At 44.8% G+C, this 17,147-nt stretch overlaps 1 protein-coding gene across 1 annotated transcript; it reads right to left on the bottom strand.

Annotated features, from left to right (window-relative positions):
- Positions 1-511: 511 nt before the first annotated feature.
- LOC8042507 (boophilin-G2) lies at positions 512-4,140 on the bottom strand. The gene is made up of 4 exons (XM_029979806.4): positions 3,943-4,140; positions 3,459-3,632; positions 2,246-2,461; positions 512-1,035 (listed from the first exon to the last, which is right to left on the bottom strand). Exons 1-4 carry the CDS (start codon positions 3,983-3,985, stop codon positions 1,031-1,033), a joined length of 438 nt encoding a protein of 145 aa, XP_029835666.2. The 5' UTR covers positions 3,986-4,140; the 3' UTR covers positions 512-1,030.
- Between the last annotated feature and the right edge of the window lie 13,007 nt (positions 4,141-17,147).

The following is a 17,147-nucleotide window of genomic DNA, read 5'->3' as shown; positions in this document are numbered from 1 at the left end:
TCATAGCGGGAAACCTTCAATATTGAGTTTTGTGATATTCTAAAAAACACTTCGCCCAGCGGGTTGAAATAAGGAAGCATCATTGGATCATGAGAAACACTGACTTCATATGGGGTATACGCCCCTCCACGTGGGTTCCACCGGAAACGGTCGCCTGGACATAAAGCTGAACGGCTGTAGATTTATACATTCATGGGATGTTCAAGAACAACGTCTTATGTGATTGAAGAGAAGGTTGAAAATTATTTCCTACGAACCTTGAGGTTCGAAACATTATGGTCGCTTTTTTATTCCTCATCAAGGTGAGACATAGGACATGGGAACGATAGCAGTCAACAAAATGGTTGTTGAGTTTCCGTATCCGAGCAGCGATATGATGCTGGGTAAGATTTTTAAACATCCCATAGATTGTTTTATATAATCAAAACGCCTATGTCCCCCCCCAAAAAAAGGACCCACATTACATTCGGTAAAGCGGGATTTCTATTTCTGAGGCAATTTTGGAAGAGCCGAATATTCAACAAGATTTATATAAACATTTGCTTATTTGAAGAATGCCTGGAACATAGTTTCATATGGACGCATAACAGCAGCTGTGCACGAGCACCGCCATAACGGACCTGAAAGTTTTTTGTTTTGTTTTTCATTCTTCCTTTTCCTGCACTTTAACATAACCACAGCGAAATAGGCTCTTGCCATTTTAGATTCTATTCTTTCCTTTTCCCCGTCATTGACATTCGTAAAGGCTTTTGAACGCCCTCTTCAGTGGCTTGGTATCTTGATAAGACAAGAGAAGGTCAGCAGTGACGGCGGTAATTTTGCGCGTGTGTAAACTTTCCATGGGCAATATTATTACATTTAAATCACACAAGGGACGACAATCTTTTTTAATGCTGCAATACCTAATAAAACAAATTAGCGGCCCCACTGAACCAGAAGCGTTAGTAACACAGGAGTAATTATGCAAAAAGCGTTTTCTTTGATGAAACTTGTCCGTCACTTTCTTCGATAGTGAAATCTTCTGAACTGCTCAACCTAGAAAAGAAAAGTTCTTTTTAAATTAACCGTGAAAAAAAAACACTGTTAGTAACTAACCCATATATTTGCTAAGTAATAAAGGGTTTTCCTTTTTTAGATTAACGAAGTATCGTTAATCACTTCAAAAGGTAACTATTTGACATAAATTTATCAACAGAGCATGTAAAAATCAGACCACATAAACAAACCTATACAAAACACTTGAAAAATTAATATATCTTAAAATAAACGTGATATTTAAAGTATATAGGTAAGACAATGGTCATTATTTCAATATCAACGTAAAAAAAAGCGTCAGTTTTTTCACTTTTTGATCGTGTAGCACATACAGTTATGTTTGGTATAGTGTAGTAGAGGGCTGCAGATGCCGTGCACGTGTTGTACTGGATAAGGGAAGCTGAAACATTTAATCTACAACGAAAGAAGCAACCGCCTTGTGTTTTCTTTCTTTTCTTTTTTTGTCGCCTGAATTTAGTTTTTGCACTGAAATTGCGTAGGATTTACAGTACATTGTTTTTTTTTGTAAAAAAACAAAATTAAAAATTTCTATGGGAGCATGCGTCGAACCCTTCTGCCGCCTGTTTTCTTTCAAAGGCGTCGTGACGTCATCTTTGACATATCCGAGCTGCCTGAGAAGCGAGCAAGTGTCATACTCATATGACACCGTTGATGACCTCAATTTCTCCAGTTTTCATTCCTTCCTTTCGACTTGCGTTCGGCGGGCGGCAGAGGGCGAAAATACTCCTTTTTTTTTTTTTGGTCACGTTGCTTTTATTAGCAATTTTAAAACATTCAAACAGGGAATTTTTGAGATGTCGACATAAAGCCCCCACAGGTTTTTGATTTACAAAGCCGCTCTTTTCTTTAAGAAATCGAAGTAAATCTAAGTGTTCATTTAAAATGCTATATAGGCTTGTCTACCTTAATGAGCTACCTTAACGCAGAGTGCGAGAAGTTACTGGTACAGAGATCTGGTTAAATGCTCATTCAATCTCAAATCTCATCTAAAAAGTGTAAAGTTTGTCTTGAAACCTTTGAAAAACACGCAGGGTTTTGTTTTTTTGCTTGGTTAAATCAGTAATTATTATGAGTTCATAGAACATAACTCTCATATACTAATGTATACAAATCAAGATATTAGAGGAAACCGTAATGCACGAGCTATCTATCTGAGCGATTTGGTGCAAATTGGAGAAGTCACTCTTACCCATGCACGCGAATTCGCACTCCCACTGGCTTTCGTATTCGTTGAGATTCCCACCACAGCCGCTATAAAGAAAGGTCTCGCAGGCTCCACTGGACACGTTGAAGAACCAGCGATCGAGAAACCCTTTGCAGATTCCTCTCTCCGGAGTGGGCTTGCACGCAGTGTCGAAGTACGAGGACCCGTCTTCGTTCTCCGGGGGTTCATCTTGCACCGCATCTATTAAAAGTAGAGAAGATAACAAAATACATGTCTTTCACTTTTTCCACATCTTTATAAAAGGCTTCTGTTGGACGTAATTTACCACAATTTTTACGCATTCATATCTAGCGTTCTCTACTTGTAGAAGTACTAAATATGTTACATGGGAGGTATAGCCGCCCTTTCTTTTGCTCACTTAAGCAGGAACAAATTCCGAGCTGTCCAACAGAGGTGCACACTTCTAAAACCATTGAACAAACAAATCCGAAGAATCAAATTTTAATGCCTAGGTTGGTTAAAATTCATGTAGTTATTGGCATTTGTTCCATAAATAATAAAGCAGTGTACTTCAAGAGCTGTGCACTTGAATACATTTTGCCAGAAAATATTTCAAGTAGAGCTTTTAAAGGCAAGCCTAAAGCGATTATCTTCTAGTGATCATCCGACTACTAAGTTCTAGCCCTCGAGTATATATATTTTAACTTCTAGCACCATATTCGTTGATAAACAATGTCATGATAGCATTTTTCCCTGTTCGTGAAGAGGTTTTGGCGCATTGTACAATTCCCAATTGTTTTGCTGAAACTAGTAATGGATATGTTAAATGTTATTTTATGAGATCTCAAATGATAAGCACGTGGAACTAATACAAACATTTAAAACAAAACCCTCTGAATATTTAAGGTTTTTATTTCGTCTGCATATAACCATGCCGAGGAGCCGTTTCATCCCTCATTTACGGCTATTTGTCTGTGCCCTATATGCTCCTCGTCTTCCCAATATTCGTCAAGAAGCGTTTGTTCCCCCAATATACTTGGACTTTAGCTCTGGCCAATGTAATCATTTCACGAAAACCTTGCAGCTAATATATTACGCAGAAAAGCGGAAAACTACGTGCCTGTTAAGGTCTAGAGCTTTATTTCTATATCGATAACAATTACGCCTCTAATGTTCCTTTTTTCCTTTCAATATTTGGCTATCTAAACACGATGATAAAATTGAGTACAGCACTAACTTTTGCACGCCGCCTCACAATCTTCGATTGTCCAGAAGTTGTTGAGGTTGCCCATGCAGCCGCCATAGATGAAGGGCATGCATTCTCCCGACGACTGGTTGAAGTAAAAACGAGAAATTCGTGCACGGCACACTCCCTTATCCGGAGAAAGCTTGCATATTTCATTCCATTGTGCTGCAATACAATGAAAACAAAGATGAAAAGAAGTATGCACGAGAGGTGGTGGCGCCGAGGTTTTGCAATTCACAATTTGCATTGTAACTATGTCACTGGCATCTTAAGACACGCAGGGCAAGGCCAATTTCTTTCAGGGTTCTCGTTTCATCAATGGTTCTTCAGAGTCTTTGTCAACTAACGCCGCGTTCTTTTTGACTGCAGACCGATAATAAGATGCTCCAAACTCGCCATTTTCTGCATTTCTTAAGCTCCCAGTGACTACAGTCAACTGAGTCGACACTTTAAAAAATTATTCCCCTTAGCTTACCGGCGACAGTTCCAACGAGGAAAAAAACCAGGAGGACCTTCATGGCGACTGTGAGTATCCAATGCGTTCACCGAGAAAGACCAGGCGCTTTTTGTAGTACCGATATGCCCTCAGGTTGCACCGGTGAACTCTCACGGCTGTTGACGTGCTTTGGAGAGAAACGCGTCAGCTGCGCTTTGCGATATCTCACGGAGAACCTTAGTGCGGCTAGTCCTTATCTAGCTATCAAGGCACCCATTTGGAAATAAATCGATAATGTAGTATCATCGACCGCAGCTATCGCCCTTGGGGCCCGAGTTTGATCGCCACGAGAGCGAGATCTGACTTGCTCTTCGCGGAACTAGCTAAGGTGACGTTCGTAATCGGTTCGTCCGCTCACGCGAGCGAATAACGCGGTTCGTTCGCTACGGAGTGCCATTCGCGGATGGAAATAAAATAAGAAAACATTGTACGTCGTCGGCCTACAGTCCGGGAAAAAAGCTCATCGTCTGATAAAGTCTAAGAAAAAGGAGAGCGGGAGTTATTTCCACCGTGGAGCAAAGGTTTTGGAACAACCTTTAGTCCCCGGGGGGGGGGGGGGGGGGGGGGGGGGGGGGGGGGGACTAACAGGGACAGGGGAAACTTTGGCGTCTCTCCCGTTAGCCCCTTCATGTCAGAACCCCAGATATAACCTTTGCACACTTGAATTTAGACTCCCGAGACTAAATGTTGTGTTCTTACATTTAGAGCCCTGGGGCTAAACGTCGCACCCTTGCATTTATACGCCTGGGACTAAATGTCGCACCCTTGCACTTAGACCCCTGGCGCTAAATGTCGCGGCGTTGCACATAGACCCCTGGGACTAAAATTTAATACTTTGCATTTGGTCAGGAGACGCTAAATTTTGAATGCTTGCTTTTTGGTAATCTTGGACTAAAAGTTGTACCCGACAAATCGCGCCTCACTGGAGAGATGTGCCTCGGGCTGACATACTGGTTGACCAGTGTGCTCAAATCTAAACAGAATGTTGCAGTTTAAATCAAATGTAGCTGTATTGCCTTAGATATACATCACATTTAAGGATGACTGAAATCAAATTTTCTAAGCGGCAGAATCCACTGTAAGGCCGAACTCCGAAAACTACACTTGCGTCAACAAAGACCTAGTACGAGGTCTGTTCAAACTTAAAACCGGTCGCGATTCAAGCACGTTTTTCTTGGGTAACGGAGAGCTTCTTGGCTGTTCACGAGAGATATGAATTAATAGTAACACCGGAAGTGAGAAATACATAATCGCTGCACAAACGTAAAAACATAACAGGCTCATAATAAAATAACAAGTAGAGTGCGTAAGTGCTGTAACGGTTGACATAATAGATGCAATCTTTTGGCAGTGGACCAGCACAATATTAGATTTTTAGTACACCATAAGCCGCGGAAGAGGGAATTAGCGGGCTAGTGCTCAATCTATGCTTTAAAATGACGGCACCAGCTTCTGCTAGCAACGCGAAAGTCAAATGCACAGTCGACTAAGAGTCTCTCTTATGGTCAAACGGCGCATGCCAGGATTTGAAAAATAAAAATAAACTATGATTAGATTCGGGATTCGCTCACTTATATGAGATAGCCGCATGCAATTCATTCTCACATCATCTGTGCCACATAACAAAACCAGCCCCCATGTTGCCAAAAAGAATAGAGCATTGCGTGCGCTATGTCAGCTCGAGAACGCTCTCAAACTGAAAACGATTTCTCAAGCTGCAGAGAATGAATGCACGTAGTGAACAGAAGTACTTCGACATACCTTTATCGAGTTTCCTTGACTTGTTACTTTAGGACTCATCAAGCGCATTGCTGCAGCAACGCGAATCCAAACCAGATCCCAAAAATTTTCTCAGTGAGAGCAAAATGAGAACCAAACGCAATTCGGACTAGCGAGGTGGGAGACGATGTAGCTCGTTCCCCATCGTCGGCACTCCGGTCAAGTGACGTGCGTGCACCTACCCCTTAGCGAAGAACAGCGTAATAAAAGCATACCTGGTATGTTTCTAGTGTGCTGTTAAGCAAACAGAGCGGCTGAATCATATTAAAAGTATGTTAATAGTATGTAGCCCCCGAAGGCCCATCTATGATCTAAGTATACAGGCTGAATATAAGTTATAGTAGTGACGTGTCTGAACCCGTTTGCGCCGAAGGTCATCACCTTCTGCGCAAACGGGTTCAGACACGTCACTGTTGCGGTCGCGGATGGCCTTCTGAGAAAGCGCTGTCTTGTGGAAAACAATGGGAGCCAGCTGGCAAGGCAAAAAAGAAAAGTTGTTCGATACCGTATATACACCGAGTGTCTCACAATTTAAAGAAAGTAGCAATGGGATCAAATGTAAAAGTAGTATTTTCTGTGCCCAATAAGCTCATGGACCTGTGCAAACTATCAAAGCCTGGCGTGCGTGCCAAACACGGATGTGAAAAGAAGCACAGAACGAAATTTATCGACTGTACAGATGGTGTGGTTTATCGCATTCCGTTGTCCTGTGGCAGGCACTACGTCGGGCAGACGGGGCGCTGCCTCAATGATCGGATTCCCGAGCACAATAACAACGTGCAAAAAAATAACGGTGGCTTTCTTGACCTGCATTGCAGGACATGCGGTTGTACCCCACTGTTGGACGGATGCGTGAAAATTCGGAAATGCAAGTCAGCGTCAACACGCGAAATCGTAGAAGCCGACCAGATTGATTATTTAGGAGACACGTGTGTCTCCTAAATAATCAATTGCGTTATCGGAGAAGGAATTGCTTTTCCTGAGAACGAGATAGTGTTATTTTCCAATTATGCTCTGTGATGGTCGTTTTCCTTTGCTTTTGTCATTTTGCTGTCATTGTGACGATGGTTGAGACTATAAATACCGGAACAGGTATTAAATAAAATTCAGTTGAAAGTTGCGCCTTGTTGTGTCCTATTCTCTGCTTTCGTCCTCGTCCTTGCTGCGCACAAGATTGTATAAGATGTCATCACACAGGCGTGTTTGTATATTTCATGGTGGCACTATTTGGCCCTATACAAAACACACGTCTCTCTACGTAGGTTGACCGATCCACTCGTCGTCATGATGTTCGACGTAATATCAGCTATGACGGCGAAGTAGTCAAATTTTTTTACCGACTTTTTTCAACCTAGGTTCTCCGTAGGACAAAAACGCTAGGCGGAACATTTGTCGCGTGACTCGCTCTGACGCGCCGATGGGCTCCCTGGGAGCGTAGTCTTTGCCGTTTGCCAAGTTATGGTGATTGGTGGGGGATCGCGTAGGTCCGGTTTCCGAAATGCCCTCTTCAGTGTTTTGCTTTCGTCCGTTGCAGTGGCGGCCGTGGTTTTCCATCGCGAACGGCTGAAACACGTCCGTGCCAACGTTTCTGTAATGTGTGTTTTAGATGCGGAGCATCTCTTGCTCGGGTCTATGTCCCGCGGCGTCGTAGTCCGCACTCACACTACGCATGCGCAACTCTCCTCCTTCCCTCTCTCCAACAGCTGCGCGTTACTCTCTCCGCTCTTTCTCTCTACCAGCTGCGTGCACTTCGCGTGCGTTCGCTTCTACTCACACCGCGCGCGCATGCGCAACTCTCCTCCTCTAGTCCCCTCTCCTTCAAGTGTGAATATAAGCAGTGGTAGCGCGCTGCGCGCGTTCAGGGGAGGATGTGGCCCAGTGGGCTAACCCGTCTCAGCTCGGAGCGTGGAGCGAAAGCTTGCGCTGGGAACCTCCTGGGTTCGATCCCCGACGCCCCTGCCCGTTTCGATCTGGATGAGTTTTGTACCGGCACGCGTTCGTGTGATCACTACTGCGTGATGCACGTTAAAAACCCCAGGTTAGCGGTTGTACTGCACTGGGTAAATTTCTCATCTACAGCTAAGAGACCGATTACCTGTTGAGGCGCATTTCCATCAAGGCTGTATAAACATAAAGAGCAAACCAATTTGCGCGCGTTCAGTGGGAGGAAGTGGCCGAGTGGGCTAACAACGCGTCTCAGCTCGGAGCGTGGAGCGAAAGCTTGCGCTGGGAACCTCCTGAGTTCGATCCCCGCCGCATTCCGAAGTGGGATTACCGCTGAGCCTCCCCGGAACAGTGGTGGCTGCGACAGCCACGTTCACGCCGACGAACGTGAGTCTTCTTCGCGGGCGGTGGTGCGCGTCCATTGTTTCCGCCACCGACGAGAGGCCGTTCAGTGTTCCCGTTGACTCGACGAGAAAGCACAGCCATGGCCGCGGACCGTGAGCTCGTACGGACCCTGGCGTCGCAACCGGGCTTCGCATCGGTGACCGCGATGCCAGACTTGACGGCGTCCATTCCCGCCTTCTCAGACTCGTCGTCGGCAGCGAGCGCCATGAAGTGCGCGGGACTGGGAGGGGACTGGGACCGGGAAGCGACTGGAAACTTGGTCGAAATGGGCTGAAGAACTACAGATGGTGTTCCCCGATGATGACGATTCGCACTCTACGAGATGATGCTCCGGCGGACACAGACCGGGTGAGTCCGTCGCTGATTATTTTTTCGACAAGAGCTTCTTCTGCTCGAAGTGTGACGTCAAGGAAATGAGTTTACAATGGCGCAGCTTATAATCGCGGAACTTCGGAACATGAACCACGCTGTGATCCTGCGGCTTCAACAGCGACGTTCGCAACGTCTTTCGAAATTTTGCAAAAACTTGCTGATTTTTTTTTCTTGAAATCACTCGTTGCAGAACAAGCAGCCCACAAGAAAAAAAAAAAAAGACACTGTGGAGGACAAGCTTCTCAAAAAGCTTCGCCAGGAGCTGAAAGGTCACAGGGTATGTATAACAACATTTTTGTTAGAAAGTGTTAGCTTTATGGAGAGCGCATCAGATTTATATAATGTTGCCATTTTGGTGCTTGGTTAGATATATTTTAATCAATGTCATTATTGCTTTTTCAAGTGTACTTATCAATTATTCATTCATGCAAACTGCAAGCTGTTCAGAATGCTGAAGTAATTGGAGACTAGATATACTGTTTCAGTAACCTTTGCACTGTGAGGGCAGATGACATATGATGTTATTTTCCTCAGCATTAGAAAAAGTTGGTGGCAACGGGAATGCAGCTTTGCGGGTCAGTCAGAGGTCACTTCTGGGAAGCAGTTGCTTAGGACTTCCAATGTTATACTTTGTTGTACAACTCTGATAATCTATCATTACTGCTTATATTTTCTGTTTATAGCTCCGTGCATCTTCTGGGGATCCTGAGGACGTTGCATCACAAGCTCGAGGACCTGTCTTCGCTGTACCTGCCCTGGCCTCTGCTGAAGAGGCCTCTGCTAGGTCCAAGGAGTCCCGGATAAAGGAGGGCGAGACCTGGGCCAACAATGTCGAGACCAGGGCCAGTGAGCCTCAGACCGGGGCCGAAGCCAGGGCTAATAAGGTCAAAGCCTGGGCCAACGAGGCCGAAACCAGGGCAGGGCCACCGAGGCTGAAGCCAGCATGGAGCAGGTTGAGACCAGGACCGACCTGACTGGGGGACGCTGAGGCTAGGGCGGCCGAGGCCAGAGCACAGGAGGTCGAGGTTGTAACGTAGCGTCCTCTGCATCCGGATGTAAGGTGAAACAGTATAACCTATTTGTCCAGGCCTAACTGCTCGATGTCGCAAATTTGCAACCTAAAAGATTTTTTGCTTAGAAGTTCATTTGCACCAAACATAACTTTAGTGATCGATTACATATACACATTTGCAGGTACGTCCCCTGGGCGCCGCCATCTTCCTAGCTGGAGGACGCGTGAGCTGCGCCATAACCTAATTACGATGCCTTGAGAAGAAGACGTAGTCAGATTATGGCGCGGCCCACAGTGTACCTAAGTACCCCCCAGTAAGCAAGATGGCGGCGCCCATAGGCCATACTTACAAAGATGTATACAAAGCAAAACAATAAAGTTTAAAACATTTTTCTTATCTACACTTTGCTTTAATTCCCTGCGTTAAATGGTCAACAAGCTTCTTCATATCCCAAAATGAGTACTACTGCTGCTACCATTCTTTGTGATCCTGTAAGTTTTTTTCGTTAAACTGAATGCTGATACAGGAGAGACTTTTTCAAAATCAGGGTAGGCAATATCTGTGATGGTAAAGCACTGAATCGTGATGCGAGAGCTGACCCTGCTTGGGTTTGGAGTTTGACTGTCTCTATGTTTACACACAGTGTCAATTTTCATGCCTCAATTTGCTGTTCTCCTTACAGGAATAGCTTGTGCATTTCTCTTTAAAGTTGCAGTTGTACATAGGTGAAATGGGGCCACTCATAGTATGATATAGAGTGGCAGCAGCATTCTTACTCGATTTGGGAGCGGTTTGTGAAGCGGCGTGTTGACAGTGAGTGCCCGTGTCGAAAGCAGTGAAATATGCACAAAAATACTGAATGTGCACTAGGAGAGAAATTTTGAAAATAAAAGTGACAGCCACTGAACTGAGCTGACTAAGATCAGGGAATGAGATTTGAGGGGTATTGGGGTGGCGAAGCAGTCTGAAGGGAGAGCAATATTTCTAGTGCAAGTTAAAGGGCTCGGATAATTTCACAAATGGTTTCTTTATGGTGAGTATACACATGTCCAGCATGGGATTTCAGGCTTGGATTTCACAGCTTCATGCTTTCCCACCATTCATATTAAAAGTTTGAAGTCTAGGAGCAAGTTTGGTGCAGTGTTTGCTTTAATCGTGTGCACTTTTAATTTTCCTTAATGTTAAACCAGGTGTCACATGTGTGTAACTTCAAAGCGCCTGTGATTTCAGTGTTGACTGTTGAACCAGTAATTTTCTTATAATTTGATGCTTCCTACCGGCAGGTGTGCCACCCCTTGTTGCGGCTATGGAGACTCGTGGAGTGGCAGGCCCTGTGGTTCAAGAGGATGTTGTGTAGAATATGGTATGTAACAATTTTTTTTCTTCACATCGCAGTTAAAGGTGTGAATCTTTTATCTTGTCTTTTTCCTAACCGTAATGGCTCATTCACACGAAATTTTGACGCTGGGCGTCAAAATTTGATCAGATTATTTTGATGCTCGAACCACAATCGCAGACTTTTGACGCTGGGTGTCAGAACTCTGCGGAATATCCTGTGGCAAGCGGATCGATCAAAGACCTTTTTGATCTTTTTTTTTCTTTTTTGCTGGAGAAAACTTTTTAATTAGAACAAAAGGCAGGAATTCAATTGCCATATGTCACACCAGGGAATGTCAGCTTATGTGCAGCAAGAAAATGAATTTCGGCGGCGCGAGGATGTCTCGTGCAAGGCTCTGTCACATGCCTCCTCAGCTTGCAATGGCCTTGCCGCTTGCCTTCCTTGTCTTGCTCGGCCTTTTCTGTCCTCAGCTACAGTTGGTTTGCGACAGCACACTGCCTTTTGGTGCCAGGGTAGGTAGATGCAGCTTTTAAAAAAGGTCTATTGCATCCTTTGTGATATAGCAGACGTTCACAAATTTTAAATCTCGTTTAGCAGACGATACATCAATGTCTTTTTTGTTCTGTTTTCGTCGGTGATTGACACTTCATGGCAGGCGAAACCAACACAATTTAGACGAACTTGAGGTTTTAGCACCGATTTTCCATGTTACCTAAAAGGAGTCAGTGTGAAGCGCGGATTGAACACGAGTGTCATGTCAGCCTTGACTGCCCATTCGGTGAGAACACGAGTCGCACCTGATTGATGATGCTTCACTAATTATTAATCTTAAATCTGTGCTCTGCTCGGTCCCCCTTTTGGTCACAGAAAATCCAGTGCGTTGACTTCCCAAACTCTTCTTTTTCTCGCACTGACAGGCAACATATTTGCAAACAGTCTTTTAGCTCCTTCACTCTCGCCAAGACGAAAATCAGACCCCGTGCTGTGGACAGCTTTCGTTCGGTGCTCGCATATTTCTTGGTTGTCACTGAGCAATGAGCATAGGTAACCTACTCAAAGTAATGCATGGTGTTTGTCAAAAGTTGACCTCCTAACTTCCTCCGCCGACGCACACTGGCACGGCAGGGTTGTACTAAGGAAACTGATTTCCCAGATACATCATATGGGAACGGCAGGGAGTAGTAAGCCTCAACATTATAACTTACAGTGCGACTAGGACAAAGACAGACAGAGGAGAAAACACAGGACAAGCGCTGAACTGGCAACTGATTCTATTGAAAAGAAAATACATATGATGCTGCTGCTGCTAAGGCAGGCATGCCCCTCCGTGGCCCTGGCGCTTCTTCTTTTACTCAACACGATACCAGCCGAGTTATCCGAGATCCGAAAAGCCGATCTCGCTCTTCATCAAAGTCACTGTGGGCTGGCTCACACACAGAGATCCGTTTTGTGTTATGTAGTATGTCTCCATCATTTCTCGGGGTAGTTTTTGGTTGTGTCGGAACATCACTGTCGTGTTGTTAAAAAAGGGTTGGCATCCGCAATCCCGTCAATGCATCGCGAGATGTGTGTGAGCGGTTCCTTTTGTAGAACTGTGGTGTTCTTGTAGTCTTATCTTGAGGCAACGCCCAGTTTGTCCTATGTAGGCACGCCCGCAGGAAAACGGGATCTTATAGACCACACCTTTTATGCAGGCGACAAACTGCATTCCGTGTTTGATGCTGCTGCGGCTGAGATGTCGGATCGTCATTTCTCTCACGTTTGTTGACTGTGGAGCACACAGAGCCGAGATTGTGACAGGCGGAAAAATCAACATTCACATTGTATATCGAGGCAGCTTTCTTAAGTCCGTGGGAAAGGCGGTGGATGTATGGTATGACTGAAGTTTTCCTTTTCTCTTTCTGCTCGAGGTCACATTGCTCGATCTCTGGATCTGTTTTAAGGTATTTCACGATTTTTTCGCAAGTTGAAGTAATGACCGAATTAAGATACCCCAAATCCTTGAGCCGTTGAATTTTGGAAATGAAGTGGGAACTCAATTTGTGGATGCATGTGCTTGTTAAAGCTGTCCTCAGACAGGGAAATGCGATGCCTTGTTTGACGAGTTTAGAGTGGGCTGACTGAAAGTTTAGAAGAGCCTTTGCTGTTCTGGGACTGTAACACCAGCAAACATGATCATCCCCCTCTTTGATGCGGAGATCCAGGAACTCAATAAGGTTCTTTTTTGGGGCTTCATAGGTGAATCGAAGTCCTTGCCTTTTTTTCGTGAAGAACTTCAGCACATCGTCAAGCTTCTGATGGAAATTAGCCCTCTCAACGAAGACCAAATAATCGTCTACGTACCTAAACACTTTTTTGGTGTTTTTCTCCAAGCAAGGTTTCAGATCCCGATGGATCTTGCCTAGGAAGATGTTACTGAGCACAGAGGCTACCCTCGACCCTATGCATACTCCGGACTTCTGTAGGTACACCTTGTCCTGCCATCCGATGAATGTGGACTTCAGCCCACTCCAAACTCGTCACACAAGGCATCGCATTTTCCTGTCTGAGGACAGATTTAACAAGCACATGCATCCACAAATTGAGTTCCAGCTTCATGTCCCAAATTCAACGGTTCAAGGATTCGGGGTATCCTAATTCGGTCATTACTTCAGCTTGCGAAAAAATCATGAAATACCTTAAAACAGATCCAGAGATCGAGCAATGTGACCTCGAGCAGAAAGAGAAAAGGAAAACTTCAGTCATACCGTACATCCACCGTCTTTCCCACGGACTCAAGAAAGCTGCCACGAGATACAATGTGAATGTTGTTTTTTCCGCCCGCCACAAGCTTAGATCTGTGTGCTCCACAGTCAACAAACGTGCGAGAAATGACGATCCTACATCTCACAGCCGCTGCAGCATCAAACACGGAATGCAGTTTGTCGCCTGCATAAAAGGTGTGGTCTACAAGATCCCGTTTTCCTGCGGGCGTGCCTACATAGGACAAACTGGGAGTTGCCTCAACATAAGACTACGAAAACACCACAGTTCTATGAAAGGAACCGCTCACACACATCTCACAATGCATTGCCGGGATTGCGGATGCCAACCCCTTTTGAACAACACGACAGTGATGTTCCGACACAACCAGAAACTACCCCGAGAAATGATGCAGACGTACTACATAACACAAAACGGATCCTTGTGTGTGAGCCAGCCCACAGTGACTTTGATAAAGAGCGAGATCGGCTTTTTGTATCTCGGATAATTCGGCTGGTATCGTGTTAAGTGAAAGAAAAAGCGCCAGGACCACGGAGGGGCATGCCTGGACGAGCAGCAGCATCATCATATGTATTTCCTTTTCAATCGAATCAGTTGCTCGTTAAGCGCTTGGCCTGTGTTTTCTCCTCTGTCTCTCTTTGTCCTAGTCGCACTGTAAGTTATAATGATCTCTACCGTAAACTCGCCCAATTGTCCATTCTGCTAAGCCTGAACAGTTCGGTCTTTTTTTGGTGACCAAATTCGGTCGGCAGCAAGACTGCTTTTTAAAAGTGTGAACGAACCATATGTTCTAGCAAAAAATGTGCCTATTAGAGAGGTTCAACTATTAGAACCATAGCTATACTTACTGACCTTTTAATGTGAGGCCTCAGTTTCCACATTCCACCAGGATGTGCGAAGAGGTAAGCATTGGAATCTATGGAAGAAGCTTAGCAATGTTGAGGCATAGAAAGGTAATGGTTCTTCAAACAGTGCTAACCGTATTCTTGGTTTCATTTCTGAATTGTTTTGTGTTGTCTCTGTTTCTGTCGTGTCCTTAAATCTCAGTGATTTGCTTTGTTCGTGGTTTGCAAGGTTTCAGCAGACCCGTCCTCTTTTTTAAAAGGTTCTTTTTTTTAATTAGATGCTGTATATGGGGTGTCTGTTCATGCAGGCTTAGGCCATCCCAACAATGTCAGGACTGCTTTCTGCTGATCATTTTCATAACCTAAATATAATTCAGTTAGAACCCAGGGAACAAATTTTTGCAACAGATATATCCCTCATTGCCTCTACGCACGCCTTCTAAATTCTGGGAACTGGATGGAAATAGTGTATTAGGTTCACCACTATCTTTCGATGATTTTCCGAGTGATGCTGCCACACTCCACGAATGCGGCCAGCGGAAGTTCTCATTCAGCCACTGTAGGGCGCGCAGCATTCAATCGGTTGAGGCGTTTTCAAAGCTGGAGGATATAGTGGTGCCTCGATTATGTGACTTTCAGGAGACTGCGCGACAACATTGGATAATCCAAAAAACAACAGTTACGGGTCAAAGACATACAGAACTTCCAAACAGCCTTTAAGCTGATAATCTGCTGGAATCTGAAGAAGCTAGAACCCTCATGCAACTATGAATGTAACCTAGAAATTGTGTAATAGAGGTGCCAATCAATCTTTATTATCACATTGGAACTTCAAAAGAAATCAGTGAGTTTCTGCTGACTCGTCCAGTTGTGCATAAACCGGGGACGCATAATTGGGGTTTTACTGTATCCACTGTGGGACACATTTCACTCTCGATCACATAATGTGTAGAAGTTTCTTAAAAATTTCTGGGCGTTGCCTTTAAGGACTAGCATTTTCAAAATAAAAAAAAACAATCAGAAAACTGCTTTAATAAACGACGCAGATCAAGCCTGGAATGTGCTCGACAGCGGATGTTTTCTTCAGCTTCGATAACACTTCCCCAGTCGACTGCTGCATGCTGCAAGATTGCCAATTCAGAACTTCCGGAGGCTGCAATCACAGAGTGAAGCGTAATTATAGTTGGAGGCACTTACTACAGTCCATGTGCATGTTCTCTTAAAGGGACACTTGCATGGCTGTTAGGAATATAGCTAATAATAATCAATAATATTGATTACTATTAGCCTTGGCACACACGCAACTGTTGTTTATTTGGAAAGACAATTTACTATGTAGGCCTCTTCGGCCAGCCTAGTCATCATCACTTCGCGCGAAGCATTTTTGTTTAATAGTGCAATTGATGCCCCACTTACACACTCTTTTCCTTTTTCCTAAATATCATATTCCTCATGCAGTTCTCTGCTTGTTTTGGCATTGTATCTGGCAAGAATCTTAACATCGTGCAACACCAAGGAACAGGGGCATTTGCTGCAGTGAATGGCGAGGTGGCCAGGCAGGCTAGCTCACGTGGCAGCCACGTGCTCATGGGCACGTTCATTCATGCATCCACAAATTTATTATTGTGTTTTATGCTGCAAGGCTCAGACGGCTGCTCAATGATGTTGATTCTGTGGCAGAGCCGAGCCATCTTATTGGATGCCAAGGACACCACGGGAATGCGGTGGCGCTGACCGACTTTCCTTAATTGTGTGAAACTGAGGGTATGGTATCACAGCTGGTCTTACATTGGACCTCTCACGAGTGGGTTTGTTTATCCAGAAGCAAGCTACCTGCAGATGTGTATAATTCAGGTCGCCAAAAGCTTGTTAAATAAAGTTGAGGCATAAACAAGCCTGCTCGTGAGAGGCCCAATGTGAGACCAGATGTGGTACCATACTTACACTCATACCTGCCAACTCTTCCGAATTTTTCGTAAGATGTACAAATTGGGACTAATTTTACGATTTTACGAATCTTGCTTCAAATCTTACAAAAAATTGTTTTTATTTTTTTTTTTGTTGTTGTTTTTGTAACTCCGTTGTTGGTGGTATCTTGTATTGCCACAAGAGGGTGATAGGTACCGTCCACAGCAGCGTCGTGGTTTTTACTATCCGTCTATCCGGTGGTAAGAATCGAAAACCAATCCAAAGCTCAAAGCCTTTGTTCGTGTGTTCGGCGGTGCAGAGGTGCAAGTTGGTTCGGCGTGTTCAGACGTTGCTGGGGCCTCGTTGTTTCGGCCAGTTTCGAGGCAAAAAGTATGGCGTCTGTGTTTGTTGCGCGTGTAACTGTAGCATTCTCCTTGTCACTGTGGCTTCGCGGCGCAATGCCGAACTCGAAACCTCAAAAGAGGTACTTTCAGGTGTTCCTGAAGTCCTACACGTCGAAATTTCCGTGCTTCATGCCGCCCAAAAAGCAAGAGAAGTTTGGATTGTGTAGCACGTACACGTGTGATGTCAGCGTTTCGCACGCTGGCCAGGCTGACATTAAGCTGCACATCGCTTCGCGTAACCCCCCCCCCCCCCCCCCCCGGCCGCAGCCGCGCGACTTTTATGAATTTGAAATTCCACAGGTTGGCAGGTATGTACACTCAGTGTCACACAATTCAAGGAAGTCGGTCAGCGGTACCGCACTACTGTGATGTCTTCGGCACACAATAGGATGGCTTGGCTCTGCCACAGAAT

The sequence above is a fragment of the Ixodes scapularis genome, unplaced genomic scaffold, assembly GCF_016920785.2.
Source record: "Ixodes scapularis isolate PalLabHiFi unplaced genomic scaffold, ASM1692078v2 PGA_scaffold10__122_contigs__length_95168666, whole genome shotgun sequence".
Classification (NCBI taxonomy): Eukaryota; Metazoa; Arthropoda; class Arachnida; order Ixodida; family Ixodidae; genus Ixodes; species Ixodes scapularis.
The sequence above is the reverse complement of the archived record's forward strand: the minus strand, read 5'-3'. Positions and strand labels throughout refer to the sequence as shown.

What these genes read in the sequence shown, in the direction of transcription:
- LOC8042507 (XM_029979806.4), bottom strand. Translation starts at nt 3,985, where the DNA reads ATGAAGGTCCTCCTGGTTTTTTTCCTCGTTGGAACTGTCGCCG. An exon ending in CCTCGTTGGAACTGTCGCCG is followed by an intron (nt 3,633 to 3,942) that starts GTAAGCTAAGGG and finishes ATTGTATTGCAG; the next exon opens with CACAATGGAATGAAATATGC. An exon ending in TTGTGAGGCGGCGTGCAAAA is followed by an intron (nt 2,462 to 3,458) that starts GTTAGTGCTGTA and finishes TACTTTTAATAG; the next exon opens with ATGCGGTGCAAGATGAACCC.